Genomic DNA, 24,142 nt, shown 5'->3' with positions numbered 1-24,142 from the left:
TTGTAAGTACTATTTGTATTAATAGTATTTAGTTGGCCCTTATTTGCATTTTATAATGCTTTTAAGTTGATTAGGCATATATAGTGAGATTAATTTTTTTATTAGTTATGTAAAATTTTATTTCTCCTATAATAAAATGTTTTTTGCAATCAAATGTATGTCGATTAAAATGTTTAATAATTTTAAAATATTCGAAATATTAGAATAATCTAATATTTATATATTATAAATTTATATATTTTTATAACAAGAAAAAATTGATTATTTTAAATTGACAGTGAGAGTACGAATACTCCTGTGATTCATTGTATATATATTGTTAATTCTTAGCAGTATTTGTGTATTAAGTAAATATTTGTATGAACTATAAACGGTAATATTTGTAATTTACATTTTTGTCTTAAAAAATTCTGTAAGATAATATAATTAAACTCTATAGTTATATTCTATTGTGTCTGTATTTTTAAGCTAGAAGTTGTTATAAGACTATCACAACATTTGCAAATTTGTCGATCATACCAATAAAACTTTACATTGACAAATTTTTAATCAATGTCATCGTATTAACGAACTCTTAAATTGAGTGCGATAGTAAGGAAATTATTTTTAAAAAGCCGCTAAAACAGACATTGGAATTTTTTATTAGGCAATGTTAATTTTTTATGAATACTATTCAAGCGACAAATTGGAAATTTGTATACATATTGCAATAAAATGCGTTAAGATCATTTTATTATATAAATCATTGTCCAATACATATTGATGTCTAAAGAAATTTTTTAGTATATTTGTGGTGTTGATTGTAAAAATGATAACAATTTTGTTCTATCAACTATAGCTTTAGGGTCCTTAAATGTATGATCTGTTATATTTCTGTATAATTTGAAAAATATTAATGCTATTATAACATACTACTAAATTAATTAAGTATATAAAATAACCAATTACTTAATGTATAAAAAAATAATTTCAATCAGGATTTTTATGATAAAGAGATCAATCTCACAATTTTAATATATAAAAACAGAAAAGAAATTTATCAATTCAAATAGCGCGCGTCTAGTGTCTGTTGGTAATGCAGTTAGCTGTATAGGTGGCGCGCACGTAGAAGAAACGAAACGATAGAAGAAGACGTTGTCAGTGTCTGACTGGCAACGAGCTAGGTTAGATTATTTGATTATATACGTAATGAGCGTTTAAAGTTACGGACAAACTACGTGAAAATCGGGACAAAGTGCATGAAAAAGTACGGATGTTAAGATACAAGGAGAAGAGAGAAGCAAATATTACATAAAAACTAAATCAAACCAAGAAGAGAAGAAAAATAGTGATAAAGGAAAATAATGATGAGACCGTAGTTCTCTCTGGTTGTGATATGCTACGATAAAAGTATGTCGATGTAATAAAACGGTATAATAGAAAAATGTCGTACCAATTTACCAAAATACAATTGGTTACGAAAAATCTTTTGACAAACAGGTGAAGATGGAAGATGAGGCTGACCTCAGGGAGCAACTCTTTCACAATACTGTGCGAGAAAATATCGTGAGTACAAATTAGTCATTAATCGTGGTTTAACATACTTCCTATATTCTATTGATTCTAAGGGCTACCCTTAAAAGTACAGCCAAACGCAAGGTCCGATGGGTGCATTTTAATGCACAAATTCGTACAACAACAAAAAACCATACAAATATTTAAATATCAAACATCATCATATCATTTGAATTTTATTTGGACAATTGTGTTCACTATAAGTGTCTATTTAATTATATCAATTTTTTTTTTCTATTTATATTATTCGTATTTTATTTTCCTTCTCTTTCCATCGTTTGCTTTTTATTATTTTTCTTGTAATACGAAAATAGTAAGCATTCCCGTCCCGAACGGGATTCGTGATTAAAGAAGAAGAGGGGAAGACTTTTTCTTTCTACCGCTTCTTTTAACGACTTTTCCTTTTGCCCCCTTTTCTTTTTTTCCTTATCTAAAGTATACCCTGAACTAACGATTTTTTTTCTTCGTTCAACGACGACGAAGAAGCAAGATTAACTATAGCATATTTATTATCTATAAGAAGTAACCACGGGGAACGGGGAACGGGGGAAGGGAGAATAAGGAACTCGCCAATCTTCATTTATAATAATTTCGTTAGAGTCACAAAATCGGATATTAATGATAAACGTTAAAATTCCTTCTCACCGTAAAGCTTTCTACTTTTTTTCGAACGAATCTAAAAAACGAATTATTAGGATTATTATTTAAACAAAATATTAAATAACGTAAGTTGTTTTAATTGTGACGACAAACTTATCGTCACAATAATTTCACATCAATCACGAATTATTGTACGAACTGCGCTTACAATTATCCTTGTTATATTGCATACATTTTTCCTGTGTTTCTCGAATGTAGGTAGTCTCTATGTATGAATGATTGAGGATGTATTATATAGCGTTTGATAATGTTTCAACGTAAGATATTATATTGCACGCGATAAAACGATTGCGAATTGTTAAGCATTGGAGTTACACAAAAAAGTTTCGTGTCAATTAATATTTTTGAACGTGTAAATAGATTTTGACTCAATATCGGCGCGAATTTTTCTCGGCAAAACTCGCTCTCCAACCCCCACCCCCAAATCCAATGGGATTTGGTCCAATTAGATTTGTCCGAAAAATTTTTTGCCGGTTAATATTTTTATTTTATAATAGATATACATTTACGAATTTTTCTAAGACAAAAATTTTCTAGACAAAATAATTATATATATATATATATAAAACTATGTAATTCGATTTTTATTTGGTAATTGTTGCACATATTTTTTTCTTTTTATTTGTAATTTTTTTTCTGCCTATTTCAATCGTTAGTATTACTTTTTTTTTTTTATTATATGTAAAAATAATAATTGTTTTTTTTCCGACTGCTAATCATTCGATACAAAATTAATAATCTAAATGATAATATAAAACACAGACATTTCTTTTTGTCATTATCAATTTTTGATTATTCATCGATTAACGAACAATCTGATTTAAAATAGCGTCTAATATTTGGAAAGATAGACAACGGGATTGATTAATTAAAATGAAATGACTAATAAGTGAATTTATTATCATTCATCAAATATAATTGTTTGCTTTTGTCGTATCATAAATCAATAATTAGATAAAGAAAACAAAATCTAGGCCTGAGCCCATTTTATTAGTTCGAAAGTATAAAATTAACGGTACTTTTTTTTTACATACGAAATAAACGCCGTTACCGTTAAAATATAAAAGACCTCAGGGATATTAAAAAAAACTAATTTATTCTTTAAGTTTACACATGTATCGATTATCTCCAAATTAATTTTGTGCACTAAAAGATTTTGTTTTGTTTTGTTTTGTTTTGTTTTTGTTTACTCATATCATCGACCAATTTACACGGCATACTTTCCTATAAAAATTTAATTTGCAATTTTTTTCTATTAACGAAAGAAATTATATTGCGATTTACTTTTTAATTTATTTATTATTCTTTGTAAATTTGTAATCCTCGAGTTTGAGTTTGACGAATTAAAAATGGCTCCGTTCCGGAGTCGTCCTCTAGCGGTAAAATTTTTAAAATTTATTTTCGAGATTGATTCTTTGATTTGTTAAAAAAAAAAATAAAATCTTTTTGTGTTCCTTACATTAGTAAACGAAAAATAAAACAAAATATATTATTAAATGGTCAAGATAAATTGGACGATATTAATGAAATTATATTTTAAATGAATCTTAAACACCTAATTTCTTTTACGCGCGTCTCGTACTATATATAATATAAAAAAAAAAACAAAATTGTGATTATCCCGTTAACGTTATGGTAATGTTTTCTCGCGATAAGTTTCTCAAGAGACATACATAATGTTGTTGACCAGTAGCCATTTCTTTCTTCGTACTATCGACCGGTTTTTCTTTCCACATTCTTAACGCAGATTAACAGACCCCCAAGCCTTTCGACTTACTGCATTGAAGTTAGCGAATTACGGAAATGATAATAAAAAAGAAAAAAAAAAAAGAAAGAAAGAAAGAAATCACGAAATGCAATTACATGAACATCCTCCAATCCCCCGTCAAACGCTTCAACTGTTGTGTGTTTAAATGTTCTGAACGAAAAGATGATCGATTATCGGTGTACATTAGTGTTTTCTCTTCTCTTAATAAATTCGTAGAAATATTAATCGAATGTAGGGGACTGACACGAAAATATCAAGAGTGGAGTCTTGTAAACGAGTAAAAGTAATCATCGGTTTTTCGTTTGATTATCCAAGCCAACAAGAAACGCCGTTATTCTCTTCTTTAGTTACCTCTCCTCGTGTTTCTTTTTGCCACGTGAAACGCGGAAATTTCTTACGTGCTCATTTTTGATAGATGTGTGTGTGTGTGTTTGTGTCTGTATGTGTATACGAGGTGTAACTTTCTATAAAGTATATACATATTTTTTTATGTTTAATTTTATATTTTTAATGTCGTATTTTCTTTTTTTTTTATTTACTTCCTCCCAGGTGTACGTGTACGTCAGTCAACATAGTTTTAAACGCCACGTCAGGTATCGGTCGTTGACAATATATCTATACGTTTATGTTACTACGTTGGTCATCGTCAGTTCATGATATACGAACTATCTAAATTACATTTTTTATAGTTAAAATTTAATATTTAATATAATACAACTTTGTATTTTTAAAAATAGGTACGAGATTATAAAAAGAATATATTATCATATATATACATTCAATTTATTTATAAAATAAACGTGCAATCAAGTAACAAAAGTGTTATTACTTGTTTCTTATAAGATCAATAGTACAAGCCTAATCATATCTATATATGTTAACCTTTGTATTAATTCTTAAGTCTTTGATCAAGAATGTTTGATCAAGAATATTAATAAATAATAATAATAATAATAATGTATATGCATATTATAAATATTGTATTATTATATTAGTTTATTATTATTAATGAGATAGAGATATATTTATAAATCTACAGTCTGTTGACTCAGTAAATGAATTTGGAGATTTACAATAGTTTATTATTAATATTAATATAATAAACATTTTTAATTGTAACATCTTTGTCTACATGTTTCTTTTATTTATTATTTGTTTTTCTTCATTTCATTCAGTTATGCAACACGATTAAATTTAACACTGGACGTAATGGCGCTGGAACCAACGATACCTGAGCTCTCTCTCTCTCTCTCTCTCTTTCTCTCTCTTTCTCTAACTTTATAGGGATGCGGTTTAAAAAACAAGTTTCCGTGAGATTTAAAAAAAAAAAAATAGCAATTTGTAATTATATATTATAACATTATGTTTATAGAAATCAAGATGTTTGTTGTCATCGATCCTTGTTACCAGAATAGATATTTTTAATATGATCTCTCTTTCTCTTTCTTTTTTTTTTTTTTTTTTTTAAACATCAAGTCTGTTGTTTGTGCCACGCTCATGGTCTTATACGCATTGGCAGCGAAACAAGAGGAGGAACAGAAGGAGGAGGAAGAGGAGGAAAAAGAAGAAGAGAATACTACCAGCAAATATATATATTACATTTAACGTTTCACGTTTCTTTTCAGTTTTAACTATTTGTTTACTATTAATTCGATAAGATGATTTAATTAAATTAATCAAATATTTTTTATCAACGTTTCTCGTTAATTTATTTAGTATATCAAGGTTATAACACTTTTGTATATAATATTTCATGAGATTATCTTGACGAGCAATGATATAGTTTTTTTTTCTTCTTTTTTTTTATATATATATATTTTTAACGATTACATTATACGTCGAATAATTTATACAAAAAATTGTTTCGAAGTAATTATCCTTCAAAAGTATTATTTTTAATAGTATGTGCTTAAAATAATAATAATAATTATTATTATTATTGTTATTATTGTTGATTGTTTTGACTGTTTGTTTTGACTGTTTGTTAATATTTTTGCATTGATGGGTAATTACATGACCATGGATATTTTATGTCAGGGTTTTCTTTTTTTTTAAGTATCGGTCATAATCCCCATATATAGGATCGTCAGACTAGTATTAAAAGTTGCATAATTAAATGCGAGGGTCGCTTTAATTTGAAGTATAGAGTACGTATAGCAAAGAATTATTTATCGAATAAATATTGTATTTTCGATTTATTATCAACGAACGCGTTTTTAATTTGTATCTCGTAGTCGCGAAAATATTTGCTCGGGGAAAGATTGGTAGGGGTGAGGGTGGGGGTAAAAATGAGTAGGCCAGGTGGAAAAGTTTGAGGAAGCCCGTGTTCTACGCGAATAAATATTACTATTTCGTTAGAATTGTTATTATTATTATTATGTATTATCTGTTAATATTCTCATTGATGAGTGGGGGGGGTGCAGAAAGTTGAATACGCGTGCAAATGAATTTAATTTGCGTTACCAATGTCGAATCTTTTTTAATCTAAATTGAATATTTGAAAGTGTTTAAAGTCAAATGTGACGTTGCATTCGTCATTTAAATCGGCTATCAATGAAACTAATCGTGAAACAAGGTTGAGAAATAGAGAGAGAGAGAGAGAGAGAAATAGATGAAAATAATCGAGCTTCGTGTAAAGCGGCACGGATTCGCGTTTTTGTTCGAACATGCGACACATCATTATTATTATTTACTATGTTAATTTTAAATTATGTTATTACTATTACTGTTATGCGAGACGAGACGAGACGAAACGAAATGAAATGAAACGAGATCCGTTTAGTTCTTTTATCGAGAGAACACATACGCGAAATACTTTTCTCCGGATCTTAATTTATATTTGCATATGTAATACTGGATGTTTTTTATTTTGTGTATGTATGTGTGCATGTGTATGTATGTATGTATGTATGTATGCGTACGTAATTTCTGTATATTTCGAACGCTGTACCTGTTGTATTTTTCAGCACATTTTTTGTTGAATAAAAATGTTTGTTCGGCGCGTTAGGATTAAATCTGTTTTAATGTAAGATTAGAATATGCCAGCTAAGAAATAAAAATACGTCGCGTGTAATAATTTCGTATTCACTTATGTTGGATAAATAATATCAACTCTCGTGCATAAAAGTAGACTTTGGCACGACACGATGAAAAGATGGTTTGAATTTCGGCGTACATTTAATCGGGGCAACGTTCGCGATGAAAATAAGTATACTTATTTCAGCTGAGGTATCTAAATGTGGTTTACCATAAATTAGTCCACTCAAATGGGTCCAATTTCTGAATTTCAGGTGAAAGCGGGAGAAATTGATCTAAGGGTAAGTCGACGACGCTGAATCGAATGGTGCTAATTTTTTTGCAATAGGATCCCAAGTTTTTGAGAAAAAGGGTAAAAAAGGGACAAATGGCGTTATCTTAGAATCTAGGCATTTAATCGAAAAAAGTTTCAAACAAAAGTTGTAGAGAATTAAAAAATACATAAATAATGTTCAATGATTTATCTTCTTATGCAAAAATAAGCGAGAAAGAGTGGTAAAAGTAATTGTAAGAGTAGGGGAAAGCAAGTCTTACCCCTCTGTCCGTTTTTACACGCGAGCGCGCTAGTATGCTAGTGTGCGTGCGAGCGCCCGTGTGTACTAATACACAAACGAAGGATCTTCGAACCCCTTTCTATTTGTTTAGGCAATAATGAGTATTTCTTTTCCTGGCCATCGATAGTTGAGCGTTCTGTATACGATTTTTTCTTTCGGTAGCAAGCATTTTTCGTTTTGGCCGTCGAGTGTCGAGCGTTCTGTATATCTATATATATCGGCGTATAAGCACAGCGTCTTTAAATCGAATCTTGATGCTTATGGCACGCTGTTTCTTTATTTATTGTCAAAAATAATGAACCTTGAATAAAAAAAAAAACAATAATTCTTCCTAATTTTCTTAATAAAATTTATATTAAAATTTTTTCTTTCTTCTTAATTTTTTTTCTTAATAAATTTTTCTTAATAAAATTTATATGAAATTTTTCTTTCTTTTTAATTTTTTCTTAATAAATTTTTCTTAATAAAATTTATATCGTAAGCCAAAAATAAATTCGCACTGCCTATAATACAAATGCATTTTTTTTAAATTATATTTTCTGTAAAATTATTATAAAATACTATTGAAAAAATAGAAAAAAAATTTATTAAGCTTACTTCACAATAACGAAAAAAAAAAATAAGGAAGCAAAGAAAAAGAACGAAGAGAAAGAAAGAAAGAAAGGTAAACATACTTGTTATCGCTGTCAAGATAAAATATAGGTATCGGCGACGTGAAAAACATACACACACTGTAGCTACTGTAGCCACTACACTACTACAGCCAAAAGAATTTTTTTAATTCTCTACAACTTTTGTTTGAAACTTTTTTCGATTGAATGCCTAGATTCTAAGATAAGGCCATTTTTCCTTTTTTTACCCTTTTTCTCAGAAACTTGGGATCCTATTGCAAAAAAATTAGCACCATTCGATTCAGCGTCGTCGACTTATCCTTAGATCAATTTCCCCCGCTTTCACCTGAAATTCAGAAATTGGACCCATTTGAGTGGACTAAAATTCTATGCCTTAGAAGACAACAGAATAAGTAAATATATTATAATCAAATAATTATATCAATTATCTTGTTATAGTTTAGTTGTTTTTATTTATTTATTTATTTCTCCTTTATAAAGCTGAATTTCTTTAGCATTTACAATAAACCGTTTAAATCTTTCAGAGGTGTTTACTCGTTTCAAATTAAGAAATCGAATGATTATTAAAAAATGTTTAATTGATTCTAGATAACGGATAATTTTTTTTTTATCGATGACCCTCCTTGAACGATCCATTTTTATTTCACGCGTTCCAATTTAGTTTGTCGGAATAATTCCTATTAGAGTTTAATTATTATATTGTCACGCGCGTACTTGACCTACATATTTGCTGGTTACAAACTGTTTAATATTTTATAGACTATATCAGATGAGTCACGCGAACTTTTATTATTTTATGATCGCTACTAGGAACTAGAAAAAAAGTTCTGAAGAATATAACATTTAGGAACTTCCTTTTTTTATTTTTTTGTTTTTTTTTTTTTTTGTTAACTTTATATCTGTTATGATAGCTTTGATCTGGATCGTACATCTCAACAATTGTTTTGTAGATTCTACTTTTTTTTTGTGTTGCAATTACATGCTTTTGACATAAATTAAAAAAGAAAAAAGATTGATATAACTCGAGTCAATTTTGCAAAAAGAAAAAAAGAAAGTGCACTTGTGTATTCTCATGATTTCATTTCACTCATTGTGTCAGTCTGAACGGATTCTTATCTTATCGTTGAAGCTTTATCAAAAATCCTCGGGTAATATTGCTTAATTTTTTATAAAAATTTGATTGATAATAATTAACGATCGTTGTAAATAAAAAAAATCATCAAAGTTTTTATCCTCTAAATCCTAAATCTATCTGTATATATAAAACTGTATTTATATATTATTATTATTATTATTAAGTAATTATCATAATTAGTATGTAAAAACAACAATCATTCCAAAGAGTTCGATTAACTTCGTTTGCGTAATCATCTGATTATTATTTACGTCATAACTAACCGGTTAATCGTTTACGTATGTAGATATGCATATATGTATAAGCATCATTATAACAAGTATTATATATTTTAAATCGATTAATATATCATTATCTAATAACTTTTAAATATAAGTAGTTTTTACAATTGCATTTCGATAAAGATAACAAAAATAAGCTTAAAAAATTTCACGTTTACGTCGTGTATTGATTTTTTATTTTTATTTTAGTACGAATTTATCTTATACGATATAAATTTGTATGATTGATAACGATTAATACTTATTTTATTGGCATTTTTATTGTTTTGAAATAACTAGATTATAACTAGATTGCATTATTATTTGTTTTGAAATAACTAGATAATATATGAATTTATATGAGGACGAGTATTTAAAGTATGAAATTAAAATTTATATATTATATAGAAAGTTACCCTTTTTTTTTTACATACATATAGAAGTTAAAATATATAAAAGAATTCTCCTCACTTGACGCGAACATTAAACTCTCTCGTGTTTATAAATATTTGATTAGTTGCTAATTTTTTACAAATTATTCATGAATATAAACAAACCAAATCAAATGAATGAATCGATTATAAAGTAATGGTATGCAATTAAGCTCAATTTCATGATGCAAGAGCAGCGAAATAAAAAAAAAAACAATGCAACGTGTCTGGTAAATAAGATCACGATGCACAAAATGATATAAATAGAATATCATGTGTATGTGTGTATGTACAGTATATATATATATGGATTATAACTATTTCACAATGCGTTTGATGATGTACATTGTTAAGCAAGATTTTTTTTCTCTCGATTCTTTTTATGATACTTTTTCTTATTGTTTTTTCTTCTTTCCTCCTTTCTTTTTGCAGATATTCCTCCTTTTGTTCCTTCTACTCTGCATTTCAAGTTACGCGCTTATCGCAAAATTTCGTCGAAGGGATAGAGAAGATTATTTCTCAGTTGACGAAGATGAAGCCACCGTTTATAGGATCAGCCTTTTGTTGTGTACAGTCGCCTTGGCAGTTTCTATCGGAGCGACTTTGTTATTACCTGTGTCCATCGCAAGCAATGAGGTTCTCATATTGTATCCCAATAGCTACTACGTTAAGTGGCTCAACAGTTCTCTCATACAAGGTACAATTTTGTTTGATATAAATATTTTGTCTTATATATAATTGATTAATATATATATATATATATATAAAAGTACATATTGAAATATTATCATTCTATTTTTGTAGGACTTTGGAATCATGTTTTCCTATTTTCCAATCTATCTCTCTTCGTGTTTCTACCATTCGCATATTTATTCACGGAATCGGAAGGGTTCGTCTGTTATAAAAAGGTAAAGCTAGATTTAAGGAAAATATATAATATTTATTTGGTACATATATATTTTTGTTGTTGTTTTAATTAATGAAATTTTGCATTGCAGGGTGTCATGGCTAGAGTATATGAAACCGTAACAGTTTTGTGTTTATTGGGAACACTTGTACTTGGTATGGCTTATGTTTTGTCTGCTCTTATTGATTATCAAAAATCTAGTCTCCATACATTGTTAAGTAAGTTCGTTTAAAAATGTCGAAAATTAAAAATAATATAATGATGATTAATTTTATATTTAAATGCATATAATTACAATTTCAGATATATGGAGTTATTATTTACCCTTCCTCTACTCTTGCGTCTCTTTCGTCGGTGTAATGTTATTGTTAAGTAAGTATTATTAAATAAGTAAAATTACAATTTTATGAAAAAGAAAATAAAATATAAATAAAATAATCATTCGTTTCCCCTTCCCCCTCCCAGTATGTACCCCGATTGGATTTGTGCGACTGTTCGGCGTTGTCGGCTCGTTTCTAGTAAAACCTCAGTTCCTAAAAAATCTAGACGAAGAGTTCTTTGCATATAGATTAGAGGAGGATTGTATTAAAAGAAGGTTAATAAGAATTATGTATTTACTTTATTTTTTTTCCCCCTATTCTCTTTATGTATCTAATCTTTTATGTTGTCTTTTTTCTCGATGTAGACTCCAACATGCAAAAGCAACGGGAAAATCGTATGTTTCCCCAGTACCAATGTCTCTACCAAGTTGTAGTACAACGGTCGAAGACGACGAACTTCTTAATTTGAGTCCTGGTTTAATGTGCCTAAGAAATGGCGCTCTTCAACGTGGACTGACACAGAGATTAGAAGATGTTCAAAGAAAAAGAAAAATCTTAGATGAACAGAGACGGACTTGGTGGGTACGAAGAACACTACTTTATCCTTTGGCAATGCTCGCTCTACTTATTTTATCCACTGCCACGGCTTTATTAGCGGTTCAAAATACCTTGGAACTTCTTATTGGTATTAAAGCTCTACCATTGAGTACAAGGGTTTGTATCGAAATTTTCTTTTATATTTTTTAAATGAAAATTATTTAAAACGTTATAACTAATGATAATTGTAAATTGTATAGCAATTCACGTTGGGTATTAGTTCATTGTCAAAACTCGGACCCATCGGAGCTATTGTTGAAGTCTCGGTGATACTTTATTTAGCTGCGACAAGTGCGATTGGACTTTATTCGCTTCCAGGAGTTAGACAGGTACAACCACGGCTTTGTTCCACTCCGCTCACCCATCTCATCGCCAATTGCGTTCTATTACTTGTACTCAGTTCAGCGTTACCATTGCTCTCCCGAATATTAGGTAAATGATTAATATATGAAGGATAACATAGTCTACGTCACTAAATCAAATATCTTATTATTTCAGGAATGACGAACTTTGATCTATTGGGAGACTTTGGTCGTATAGAATGGCTTGGCAACTTTAAACTCGTTTTATTGTACAATTTAATTTTTGCTACAGCGGCTATCAGTTGTTTAGTTACGAAATTTACGGCAACTGTGAGAAAAGAAATTTATGTAAGATTGAGAAGTAGTTTCGTAAGCATATTTAAAGGAGAAGGAAAGAAGAACTCGTCGGCGATGTTTTCTACTAAGGAAGAATAGACTGATATATATATACATATATATATCGTAAGGAATTAATAACGGAAATGTATATTTCTTATTTATTGCTTACTGAGAAGAAAAAAAAAAAAGCAATGAAATATGCCCCTTATGATATAACGATAAAGGAAAATGTTTTCTTGATTTGTTTAAGAATTGCATAAAAAGATCATGCAACTTTAAGAATTTTAAAAAATATTTGCACTCGATCTCAACCAAAATGTTAGACTTTTAACGGCGTGTGTATCACCTAGCACTGTTTATTTATTATTTCAAAATTTCTATATTAGACCAAAAAAGGCAAAAAAGTGAGAGGTTTATTATAATAATAAATAAAATAATTTGTTTTGATGTTGTCGGAGTATAGTGCTAGCGATTTAATTATCATATAATTACTATCACAATTGTTATTTATCTCGAAGTATAATGATAAGTCTATCTTACGAGTGTTTTAATGAATAAAAAAAAATAAATATATCGAAGATAGTCACGATGACGACGAGCTAATAGTATTGCGTTAAAGATAAAATTTGGAAGTATCGAATTAATGTTTAAATTTCTTATATTGCATACGTTACATATAATAACGCGCATTAGATTTTTTTAGAAGAATTAAAATTTTGTTCTTTTATTAATTCGGTCATTGATGATAGAAATTTTTCCTTTCGTTAGTAGTACGAAATTTTTTTAGAAATTATTTTTTAATTTATATCTTTTCTCGCTTAATACAAAATTTGTTGGAAATGTTGCTCGTTCAAAGTTCATTAGTATGCGTATAAATCATGCGTATCAATTGATTTTGTATAAATATTTATTTCTTCTTATATGCATTTCATAAGAAAAAAAAAAAAGAAAAGAAACAAGATAAAATGTCATTTTGATAATTTTTGTTTATCGTGAAATTGCCTTGTTGCGAATCAAATAAATATGCAATGGAAATGAGTAAACTAATAATAAAACAACAAATTAGGAGGAGGAAGAACAGGAAGAGGAGAAGGAAGAAAAGGAGGACATTGTAAAAGTAAATGATATGTTTCGAACGATTAATTTCGTTGTCCTTCGAATGAAATAATAATAATTATATAATAATAATAATAAATGAATAAAATGCATTTTTATATGCATGTATAGACAGACTGCAACGCAATGCTTTAGAGTCAATGGACAGGAGGTAAATAAATATTATTTATCCTGTTTGTAATAAGCGATTAATATATATATATATTCAAATAGAATCAACTAAGTAATATTTAAGAGAAAGGCAAATCTTTAAGTAAATACGTATTTTTACACATGAAAAAGCTTTAGAGATCTTCTGTATCCATGACTGTAGCATCTGTATTAGCGCTAGGTAAGTTTCTTAGATTTTTTGCAGCAATATTATGTGATAATACATCTCGTCAAGAAGACAATACAATATTAAGACGTGCACTGGCACTAACATACTCATATTTTTTATATATTACGTATATAAGGTATAGTTTCTCAGGATATATAAAAAGTGTACTGATTTTTACACTTTAGTTATTATACATTCTTCTAATGTGATGTCATAATATTCTTGCTTTTTTTCTTTTTCCTCCCCTTTCTTTTCTTACAACAAAAAATTACTTCATCTGAACTGAAGCAGCGTTTTATTGGTATTATTGACACGAAAATATTTTATTATATTTTTCTTGCAAATTATGTCGTTCGTGTGCATGAATGGTATATATTATAAATTATATACACATACATACATATATAAAGAAAGTTAACGCTGATAAAAAAAAAAGAAAAAAGCTGTAACATATTTGTATCTAGTAAATTTGTAGGAGCCACGTCTCTATCGTATAATAAGTAATGTAACATTTTTTTATAATATGGGGTATGAAAATTTTTATAAATGTCATCATAAAATATTTTATCCTCCGATTTTATGTGTATCATAGTAGTTAAAAAGAAAAGTATGTAAATAATGTTATTTATTATTGTGTACGTATAATTGCACATATAATTTTATGAAAATAGACGAAACGCGGTTACAATTTTTCCAAAATTCCTTCAAATTTATAGACAACGTGTTACATGTGGAAACGCATATGACTCTTATTTGTTAAATAAATTGAAAGATTAAATTTAAACAATATTAAATCAAAATTATTAGTTGGATGATGAAAAATTAATGTAAATGTTTTGAAATTTAACCTAGTTTATTATTAATCTGTACAAGGTAGTAATCCATAACTATGTAACAAATTAACACAATGTGTTGCATTGACACCTTTACGTAATATTTTGTAATGACGAGCTTGCGATAAATCTACTACCGTAGAGCCTTTTCTTTTTGATGGATTAAGATTTTTCATAATATCTGCTTGGTGATAAAATATTCCTCCTAATTTTGGCCATAATTCGGTAAATTCATCTGGATGCACGCTACTTAATTTATTGCTTTCATTAGCACTGGTAAGCGCCAGTGGTCCAACTATTTTAGCAACAGATCTAATAAATTTATAATCAGGTACTCTAATGCCAACGTTATTGATTCCAGGATTCAAAGATGGATTCAATGCTTCTGTTCGTTTTAATACAATAGTATATGGTCCTGGCAATAAATTCTCTATTAATCTGGATGGTAATTCATCTACGATTCCCCATTTGTGAATTTCATTAACGTTATCAATGCAAATGGCTAATGGTTTATGTTCGTCTCTTTTTTTAATTTCATATAATTTCTTTATAGCTGTGTCATTGCTTACGATACCAGCAAATCCATAAATTGTATCAGTTGGAATAGCAATAATTTCTCCTCTTTTTAACAATTCTACAGCTGTTGCAACGCTTCTAGTACCTCCAACGTACCAATGTTTCTCTTCTGGATCCAACATGTCTAATTGTTCCACAGCTGCATTTAAAAATATTTTCATAGGACCCATCTTTTTTGGATTCATAATTGTTCTTTTCTGACTCATGTTCAAATATAACTATCACAAATCAAAAGGGAAATCCCAATCAATCTGGTGATACAAATAAAAAATACAATTATAAAATACCTTTACTCGCGCCAATTGTGACAACATTTTGGATTACAACACCGATAGAAGGTTGTCATAGGCTCATCAGCTGATCTTGTTTGGATTTGCATGAAATATGCACGTGGATTTGCACACTTTGGACAACGTTCATCCGTAGAGTCAACGTTTTCCCATGCAGCACTTCCTCCTAACACGTCGTCCACTTGTTTCAATTTTGGATAAGTGCGATAACTAACTTTACGAGTTATGTTGAAAACATAAGGACATGTTTTACATGAAAATCTCAATCCTGTATACTCTTCAATATAAAGTACATTACCGCATGAGGGACAAAAAAGGAGCATAGCTGTTTAAATTTATAATGTGTATTCCTGAAATACAAGTATTTTTTAAATGAATAGGACAATAATAAATAAGATTCATTATTAAAGCAATTATATATTAAAGTTTCATCAGAAAGTGAAATTAAATACTAACCTTACATATAGAAACCTTACACAAATTGAACGTACAATGTAATTTTGTTAAAACATTTATGTTACATGAAAATAATTATTCAATATTTAACGAGTAATTATATACAAAACGAAATTTTTATTTATTTGTACTTATTTTAAAAAAATACAAAAAAAGAGTCAGAGATATCGTAATAAGCATTCAACGTATCTACTACTTTTCGAACGCTGCCGGGTGGCTACCGGATAAGTGCAGCAGGAAAAAATTTACCTGAGGAAATGCATATGTGGCCGTCACGCCAAAGTTTGGCGCCACCGGCACTCTTACCGTCACGCCTTTGGTGGTGAAACTGATAACTAAAAAAACTCCACGTATATGAATAACCGCTGCTATTCGCTCTCTTCCGTTCCAACCACCGAGCGAGCATACGTGTACTTACTAGCAGCGACCAAAGACGTGAACACTAGTTCCTACTTCCGTTTTCCTTTGTTATAATTGTTAAGTTTGTCATATATTTTGCAAGTCTTTTTTGATACGTTAAAAAATAAAAATATTCATATAATATTTTTCCCTAGTGAATTAATTACTTTGAATATTGTTGAACACGCTACACATAACGTGATATTTACTCCCTCTACTGCTCTAAAATATATCACTAGTGTCACTAGTCTAGTTTAATATTCGGCCGTACGACTGTCACGCTACTTACTTTTTTGTAAATATAATCACACTTTGCTGCAAATTTTTGCGCTTAAGTGCACGTGCATTATACGAACGTAGTATGTCTAATTATTGTTATAATTGAATTAATCGAGAATAATAAATAAATTGCATACAATATTAAAAGAAAATGGCCCCAACGAAAAATCAGGAGACTCATAGACCGGGGGCTTTTAAGCAAATTAATAAAGTACATAAAACAGGGAGACACCGAAGTAAAGGAGTCATCAATAATGAGGTTAAAGGTATGTTGATAGTTTAAAAAAATTAATATAGTTTTTATTTTGCAAAAAATGCACATATGAAAAATAATACTTATTTGAAATATAATTGGACATATTATTTGTATGTAGGCAAAAAAAGCGTAAAAGTAATATCCAAGCAAATTCATAAGAATTTAAACAGAGATGCTAGAAGACATCAGTCTTTGCAATTAAGAAAAAAAAAGATGGAAGAAATGTTAGCAGAGAAACGAAAGCTTGGTAAAGGATCTGACTCTGCACCTGTTCTCATATGCATAATACCATTGCAAGAAAATTTGGAATTACAAAATATTGTTGACAAATTGAAAACTGCAGATGATACTATAAACTCTTATATAAGCCCCTGTGGTACTCTTCATATGAAGTAATTTATTATACGTTTAATATATATTAGATAGTTTTTCAAAAGTTTTTTGTTTTATATATATATATATATTTGGGATTAAATAATGCTAATATAATTATTATTTATATTTTATAGTATACCTAGAATGATGAAACAACGTTTCTCAATAATCGTTCCTCCTATTAATGACTTTTTTGGAATATTGGATGCAGCTAAGGTTGCAAACACTGTGCTATTTGTTACTTCTGCTACTAATAAGCTCGGAACCGTAACAGAAGAAATTATAGATACATTTGGCAATGAAATATTATATGCTTGTTTATTACAAGGTTTGCCTACTTCTATTGTTGCTGCTACCAATGTAGACAAACTCTCTTCCAAGGTACATATACAAATAGTTTATCTATAAGCTATTCCTATATTATTTTGATGACAAAGTCACAATTATTAAATATATTTTGTTTTATATCATAGATACGTCAAGATTATAAACAACGTGTAATACAGAGTATTTCAAAGTATCTACCAGAAGAAAAAGTATTCTCCTTGGATACCCGCATTGATTCATTAAATGTTTTACGGCGGGCAGCTACACAAAAACAAAGAACTGTAACATACAGAACAAAAAGACCATACTTATTAGCCGATCAATTAAAGTATATTTCTAATACGGTACATATAGAAAATGTATTATCTAATGTGATTGTATGATCATTAATTAATCAATAGTATTTGATAAAGAATTGTTTTTTTATTTCAGAGTTCGGATGATCAAGGAACTTTACAGATCACAGGATATTTACAAGGTTCACCAATATCTGTGAACGGTTTAATACATATCCCTGGTTTTAAAGATTTTCAACTGTTACAAATTGATCTCATGAATGACCCGTATGTGATAAACAATAATAAGAAGAGTAAAGAATCTGAGCCTTCCTCACTAAATCTAATAATGGATAGTGACTTTGAATTTCCTGACATGGAAGATTATTTAAATGATTGTGCAAATCGTCGTGCAAAGCCTGCAAAATCCGTCGAACAGGTGGCTTGCTATATGACACTAGCTTCTGCAAATCCCAATGAACAGGTGAGTTACTGTCTGATACATGCATGTTCGTTTAAATTTTGTCAAGACTTAGAGGATTTATAATTGTGTTTAGGAATCGCTTCAAAGTGAAAATATACCAGATTTAATGGATGCAGAACAAACTTGGCCAACCGAGGAAGAATTAGCACAGGCTGAGGCTGCTCGGAAGAAAAAAATTGTTAAAGTGGTACCAAAAGGAACTTCTGCGTACCAAGCAGCTTGGATTCCTGACGAGGACGCTGGTGTGTACATGTTAAATAATTTAATATAAATATATATTGCCTGACTTGAGATATTTTTAATTTATTTATAAATAAATACTTTACCGTAGAAGATTTGAGCGAATGCTCGGAGAACGAATCCGACGATAAAATGTCTGTGGATGATGCAAATTCTCAAGCAGATAGCGAAACTAACATGGCATCTGATGATGAAGAATATGAAACTATAACGATATCAGAGGCAGCACTTGATGAATATAAATACGATCAGGATATTGACATGATGGAAGAAAAAGAAGCTATGGAGAAAATAAATCGTAAGTTCGAAATATGTATATAAATATTTGAATGACTAATTGTACAATATAATCATCTTATAATATTTTCATATAAACAGGAGCAAAGTTGGACGCCCAATTTCCCGACGAAATAGATACACCTCAGAATATGTTGGCTAAAGTTAGATTCCAAAAGTATCGCGGACTTGAATCATTTCGTACGAGTCCTTGGGATCCCAAAGAAAATTTACCGCAGGAATATGCACGAATATTTCAATTTGAAAATTTTGATCGAACGCGTAAACGAATATTTAAAAAGAATTCAGAAAATGAAATAAAGGGCTCGAATACAGCTTTGGTAAGTAGAATTAATAGAATAATTCTTTTATAATTACTTTTGTGTATTAAATAAAATAAAAATATTAATATATATATATATATATATATATATATGTAATAATATTTACAGCCTGGTTGGTACATTAAACTTCATGTTGCCAATGTTCCTAGAAGTACTTTTGTTCAACTTAGTATATCAGACGATCGACCAGTAATCGTCTTTGGATTACTTCCAAATGAACAGAAAATGTCTCTTTTAAATATTGTATTAAAACACGCTAATATCTATCAACAAGCTATAAAGTCTAAGGAGAGATTAGTGTTCCAATGTGGGTACCGAAGATTTTCGGCTTGTCCAATATTCAGCCAACATACAAACGGATCTAAGCACAAGGTACATTAATAAATAAAATTACATTTAAAACCAGTAATCATAATAATTCATAGTTATTCAATAATTTATTAAATCTTATTCTAGTATGAGAGATTTTTCCGTCCAGAAATGATTGTAGTTGCGAGCATGTATGCACCAATTATCTTCCCGCCGTGTCCGGTTTTATGCTTCATTGAACATAAAGATGGTAGTAGAGTAAGTAAAAATATTTTTTTGTTAGTAACTAAATTTGATTCATGTACGTTTGCAGTGTAATTGTCACTTAATACGCTATACATGGTACTTAACATATTAACGGAAACATTATTTTCTTTTTTTTTTTAAGGATCTAGTTGCTAGTGGAAGTGTTCTATCTGTCAATCCAGACAGAATCGTCGTAAAAAGGGTGGTTCTCAGCGGGCATCCCTTTAAAGTACACAAAAATTCTGCTATAGTGAGATTTATGTTTTTCAATCGCGAAGATATCAATTGGTTTAAACCCGTGCAACTTAGGACAAAATACGGACGCAGAGGACACATTAAAGAGCCATTAGGTATAATACAAATCTCAATTATTATAGCTGTATAATTTAAGGAAGATACAGAAGTGAATTAAATTAATTAAATTCCTTTGATGGATATTTATAGGTACGCACGGCCACATGAAATGTGTTTTTAACGGACAGTTGAAATCTCAGGACACCATATTGATGAATCTTTATAAACGGGTATTTCCCAAATGGACGTACGAACCAATAATCTAACGTAACAGCTACTATTAACAAATGCCCATTTTATGATAATAGGTTAAGAATAGAAAATTAATTTAAGTTTAAATTATTATAACTTAAATTTATGTTGATTTAGTAACAAGATAGCTCAAAGTTATGCGATTTATTTCGATTTTATTGAAAAATAGTAATTCATTTATTATATAATATTAATTAAACAGATGTGTTGGATCTTCTTCTTCTACGAGTTCTAACAGGCTGTAGGCTTCGTATATGAAGATAACTCAACCGACGTTCTCTCTCCTGTTCCTCAATGGTAATTTTGTTTAACAGAAGAGGGCCAGATATCATCATAATAATAGCACCTAGTGGTGCTAAAAATATTACAGCTACGATTGAAATTCTAACCACGTCGAGCGCCAGTTCGATGTGTTCTGGGTTTTCTTCTATTGTTCGTTGATAAGCCATTGGTGCCAATCCAGCCTACAGAATTTTTAATTAATTTTTTTATCATTTTCGGAGTATAACAGTAATAACAGTGGATTAATTTTGTATCACATCGACAATTGATATTCAAAAATAAATTATAAAATAAATTTTTGCAATTATAATAGCAATTATTTAAGACCATTAAGAATAAATTAAATAAATATCAACCTGAAGAGTACCCTTAGGGATCCAAGCAAGAGCGATGAAAGTTCTTTCCTTCCAAGAAAATTGGGTCTTGCTTGTTGATAATATGGCGGTGATGCAACGTGTCTATAAATAAATTAATTTTCTAAGATTAGTAAAAGATCTCGTCGTAATTTATATTTGCAAAGAAAAGCTTACTATTAGACCGATGAGTATACAAATACAATAAAGACCAAATCTTGATGCAGACCAATCCTTAAAATCAATATCGGCTCCAATAATGCCAACCAAAACAGGCTGCATAAAGTGCCAGAGGAAGTATGCTGCTTTTTTAAGCGGTGTTGTCTGTTGCATGTAATGTTTTTTTGTTTGTTCCCTTCTGTTTAAATTTATTTTTGCTCATATTTTCTTTTTACATTCATAAATGTACAATAAAAAGCTTACGTTATAAGATACTGTTAATATTCTCCATCCCGTGGATGCAACAAAGGACATTATTATTATAGCAATATATGGTGCACCAGAAACTGGAAGTTTTGATGTTGATGCGGTACACATTAAAGCAGCTATTACCAAGTTTGATAATCTATACCATGTTGCGTATTTCTAAATTTTGTACGTACCAAATGTTACATTTAAATCAATTTAATTTTTTTATATATATATATATAAAACAAAATTACGTAATATTTTCTTAACATTGATTTAAATGTAACAATTTCTAATAACACAATTCGAATCTAAGTATTATATTTTAAAAATAAGAATAATCATTGTACATGATTACGATGAGGGAAAAAGGCCAAGAAAATACCAAGAAGGAATCCTGTCAAAACACCTAGAATAATATCTCGAAAACCACTTGGTATATACGACCACCACTTGGTTAGATGTTTTTCTGCAACAAATTATTCCGTTTTATTTTATGAACTAATATAATAGATAAATTATTAGAAAATTATCAGATGAATTTGCGCTTTATATAATATAAAAAAAAGAAAACAGATCTTTGTAAATGAAGTACGTAATATTATAAAGTATTCGCTTACCACTAAAAATGGAGGCATAGAAAACAGAAAACAGTGAGAGGATGTGTACATCGTCGATTGAACTAGCTGCACTTAATAAAGAAGCCAATCCTTTATCTTCACCATAGCCATGTTCAGCAAGTGCTAGCATACAATTGACAGTGACAACAGGTGACATACAGGCAACGATTGTACTAGATAATCAAAATAATAATATTTTTATTTTAATATGATCATTTCGATTATTTTTATGACATTTTATTAACGGGTTTGAGAAATCCTCATAAAACATCGCACGTTTTAATTACCCAGTCATAAAAGCCCAGTTCCAAGGATAATCAAGGATATATTTAGTACAAATAGCAAGAATGAGCATCTCGATAGTACAGGGTAGGATTGCAAGGATCATGATGAAAAGGGGGTTTCGACGAATCGGCGTGGTGGTCAATTGAAGACCAGCACGTATCATGATGAAGGTCAAACAAAAAGTTCGTATTTTCGCTATCGTCCTGATACTAAATTCCTGTCTAATGTTGTAGAAATTGGTGTTTCTCACGATTATACCGGCTAGGAGCATACCGAAAACGGGTGGAAGGTTCGCGTAAGGAATATAAGCGAGAGTCCATCCAAGGAAGTAAGAAAAAATAACAATAACGAAGAGACCGAAGCATTTGCCTTGAGGTAACATTGTTTCACCGAGAAGGAAGAATAAAGTTGTCCAAGTCATCAGGATCATCGCTGTAATGCTTGTCAACCAGAACAAATTAGCCCAAGTTATTTCCGTGTCAAAACATTTTGAGATAGGATCGGTTACAATGATCTCGCGCAAAATTGGGTTGCAAAATGTCGCTCGAGAACAGCAGGTATTGTTGTCCTCTTCTTCCTCTCCTTCTTCTTCTTCCTCGTATTCGTTTTCCTGGTGATGGTTCTCCTCGGATTCTACTGAGCGTATATTTTTGTTGCGTACTTCTTTTAAATTCATCTTTACGAATCAGAGCTACATCCCCTGTTTGATATTTTACCGATTTGTTGTTCATCAATATATGAGGATTTAGAAAAGAAATAGGACACTTTTAATAAATAATTGAATAATATTTTACAACGGTTATATATACGTATTATTATCGAAAGGGAAAGTAAGATTATACCACAATAGAATTTTTATTTCAAGCTAATCGATTCCCAATTTTAATGTTAGTCTCGTTTTTTAACGACAGGGATGAAAGAAGTCTTTATAGAATTTGTGTAGTAATTTCAATGAAAGGATAGGCAAACAAGTCTATCGTGTCGCTTCTCTCTCGATAGATACAAAATATTTGATTACTTATTTTACGGTCAGTTTAAATTTCGACCGTTGCCATTTATTTAATCGTAAGAAAACGGGAGAATTCAAAATTCGATATAAAAATATCGAATATCGATAAATTATACTTTTGATAAAATCGATATGCGTAATTGATCGTGTAATTAAAAAAAATTCGCTAACTTATCGACCGTACCGATATTTATCGACGAAATCCGTATCACGGTGTAGCTTAACGATTATTATTTTATTAAAAAAAAATAAAAGATTATCTTCTTCTTTTTTTTTTTTTATCGGCAATCATATCTTTTTGATCAACATTCTCGTTCGCATTTAATATATATATATTTGTTCGTAAGAATAATTTTTCAAAATAATTATTTTAAAAGTAATAAAAAGAAGAAAAGAAAAGTAGAGAGACTAGGGGTTGAGGGTGGGGGTGGAGTAGGAGGATCATCCATCATGGCAATCCATTCGGTCGGCGTAAACTTGTTTATTTTTTCTTCCTTTTTTTCTTTTTCTTCGTAGGCGTCTGTAGATTGCTATTAGCACTCACCCCTAAGGATTCTAAGAGAGACTTTTGCGCCCTCTTGCGGATCATTTACCCCAGCCAACATCCCCCTCCGAGCGGTTAGGTTCGCGCGAGAAAGGAATATTCAGTTTGCGAACGGTGCTCGTCACGATCGTGCTGAAATTCTTTATTTCGAGTGCAACAAATAAAATTTGATTTTTTTTCCCCAAAATCCACGTTTCGTA

The 24,142-nt window shown here is 29.9% G+C and overlaps 5 protein-coding genes across 9 annotated transcripts; 2 read left to right on the top strand and 3 right to left on the bottom strand.

The window, feature by feature from the left end:
- Window positions 1–1,102: 1,102 nt before the first annotated feature.
- LOC122520764 (protein Lilipod) lies at window positions 1,103–12,780 on the top strand. 2 transcript variants are annotated; one of them, XM_043641014.1, is made up of 10 exons: window positions 1,103–1,389; window positions 1,480–1,545; window positions 10,463–10,727; window positions 10,835–10,938; window positions 11,029–11,155; window positions 11,241–11,309; window positions 11,403–11,532; window positions 11,623–11,971; window positions 12,055–12,286; window positions 12,353–12,780. In XM_043641014.1, exons 2-10 carry the CDS (start codon window positions 1,486–1,488, stop codon window positions 12,589–12,591), a joined length of 1,575 nt encoding a protein of 524 aa, XP_043496949.1. In that variant the 5' UTR covers window positions 1,103–1,389; window positions 1,480–1,485; the 3' UTR covers window positions 12,592–12,780. The 2 variants fall into 2 exon arrangements, with proteins under 2 accessions (XP_043496949.1, XP_043496948.1); XM_043641013.1 differs by having other exon boundaries at window positions 1,103–1,545.
- A 1,984-nt stretch (window positions 12,781–14,764) lies between these two features.
- On the bottom strand, window positions 14,765–15,712 carry LOC122520825 (yrdC domain-containing protein, mitochondrial). The gene is made up of 2 exons (XM_043641111.1): window positions 15,627–15,712; window positions 14,765–15,557 (listed from the first exon to the last, which is right to left on the bottom strand). Exons 1-2 carry the CDS (start codon window positions 15,651–15,653, stop codon window positions 14,790–14,792), a joined length of 795 nt encoding a protein of 264 aa, XP_043497046.1. The 5' UTR covers window positions 15,654–15,712; the 3' UTR covers window positions 14,765–14,789.
- Window positions 15,306–16,343, bottom strand: LOC122520826 (DNA-directed RNA polymerase III subunit RPC10). 2 transcript variants are annotated; one of them, XM_043641113.1, is made up of 3 exons: window positions 16,086–16,343; window positions 15,627–15,979; window positions 15,306–15,478 (listed from the first exon to the last, which is right to left on the bottom strand). In XM_043641113.1, the coding sequence occupies exon 2, from the start codon at window positions 15,950–15,952 to the stop codon at window positions 15,629–15,631; it is 324 nt and encodes a 107-aa protein (XP_043497048.1). In that variant the 5' UTR covers window positions 15,953–15,979; window positions 16,086–16,343; the 3' UTR covers window positions 15,306–15,478; window positions 15,627–15,628. The 2 variants fall into 2 exon arrangements, with proteins under 2 accessions (XP_043497048.1, XP_043497047.1); XM_043641112.1 differs by lacking the exon at window positions 15,306–15,478 and adding an exon at window positions 15,527–15,557.
- Window positions 16,344–16,464: 121 nt separating this feature from the next.
- Window positions 16,465–21,027, top strand: LOC122520824 (pre-rRNA-processing protein TSR1 homolog). 3 transcript variants are annotated; one of them, XM_043641109.1, is made up of 13 exons: window positions 16,466–17,029; window positions 17,138–17,411; window positions 17,529–17,775; window positions 17,868–18,065; window positions 18,154–18,480; window positions 18,554–18,722; window positions 18,812–19,018; window positions 19,099–19,337; window positions 19,449–19,712; window positions 19,797–19,907; window positions 20,038–20,245; window positions 20,340–20,497; window positions 20,644–21,027. In XM_043641109.1, exons 1-12 carry the CDS (start codon window positions 16,915–16,917, stop codon window positions 20,453–20,455), a joined length of 2,475 nt encoding a protein of 824 aa, XP_043497044.1. In that variant the 5' UTR covers window positions 16,466–16,914; the 3' UTR covers window positions 20,456–20,497; window positions 20,644–21,027. The 3 variants fall into 3 exon arrangements, with proteins under 3 accessions (XP_043497045.1, XP_043497044.1, XP_043497043.1); XM_043641110.1 differs by lacking the exon at window positions 20,644–21,027 and having other exon boundaries at window positions 16,465–17,029; window positions 18,815–19,018; window positions 20,340–20,636; XM_043641108.1 differs by lacking the exon at window positions 20,644–21,027 and having other exon boundaries at window positions 20,340–20,636.
- On the bottom strand, window positions 20,636–23,065 carry LOC122520860 (sodium/hydrogen exchanger 9B1-like). The gene is made up of 7 exons (XM_043641173.1): window positions 22,392–23,065; window positions 22,105–22,277; window positions 21,829–21,953; window positions 21,500–21,661; window positions 21,254–21,400; window positions 21,068–21,181; window positions 20,636–20,905 (listed from the first exon to the last, which is right to left on the bottom strand). The coding sequence occupies exons 1-7, from the start codon at window positions 23,063–23,065 to the stop codon at window positions 20,636–20,638; spliced, it is 1,665 nt and encodes a 554-aa protein (XP_043497108.1).
- Between the last annotated feature and the right edge of the window lie 1,077 nt (window positions 23,066–24,142).

The sequence above is a fragment of the Polistes fuscatus genome, unplaced genomic scaffold (genome assembly GCF_010416935.1).
Source record: "Polistes fuscatus isolate 324 unplaced genomic scaffold, CU_Pfus_HIC Scaffold4, whole genome shotgun sequence".
NCBI classification, from domain to species: domain Eukaryota; kingdom Metazoa; phylum Arthropoda; class Insecta; order Hymenoptera; family Vespidae; genus Polistes; species Polistes fuscatus.
The sequence above is the reverse complement of the archived record's forward strand: the minus strand, read 5'-3'. Positions and strand labels throughout refer to the sequence as shown.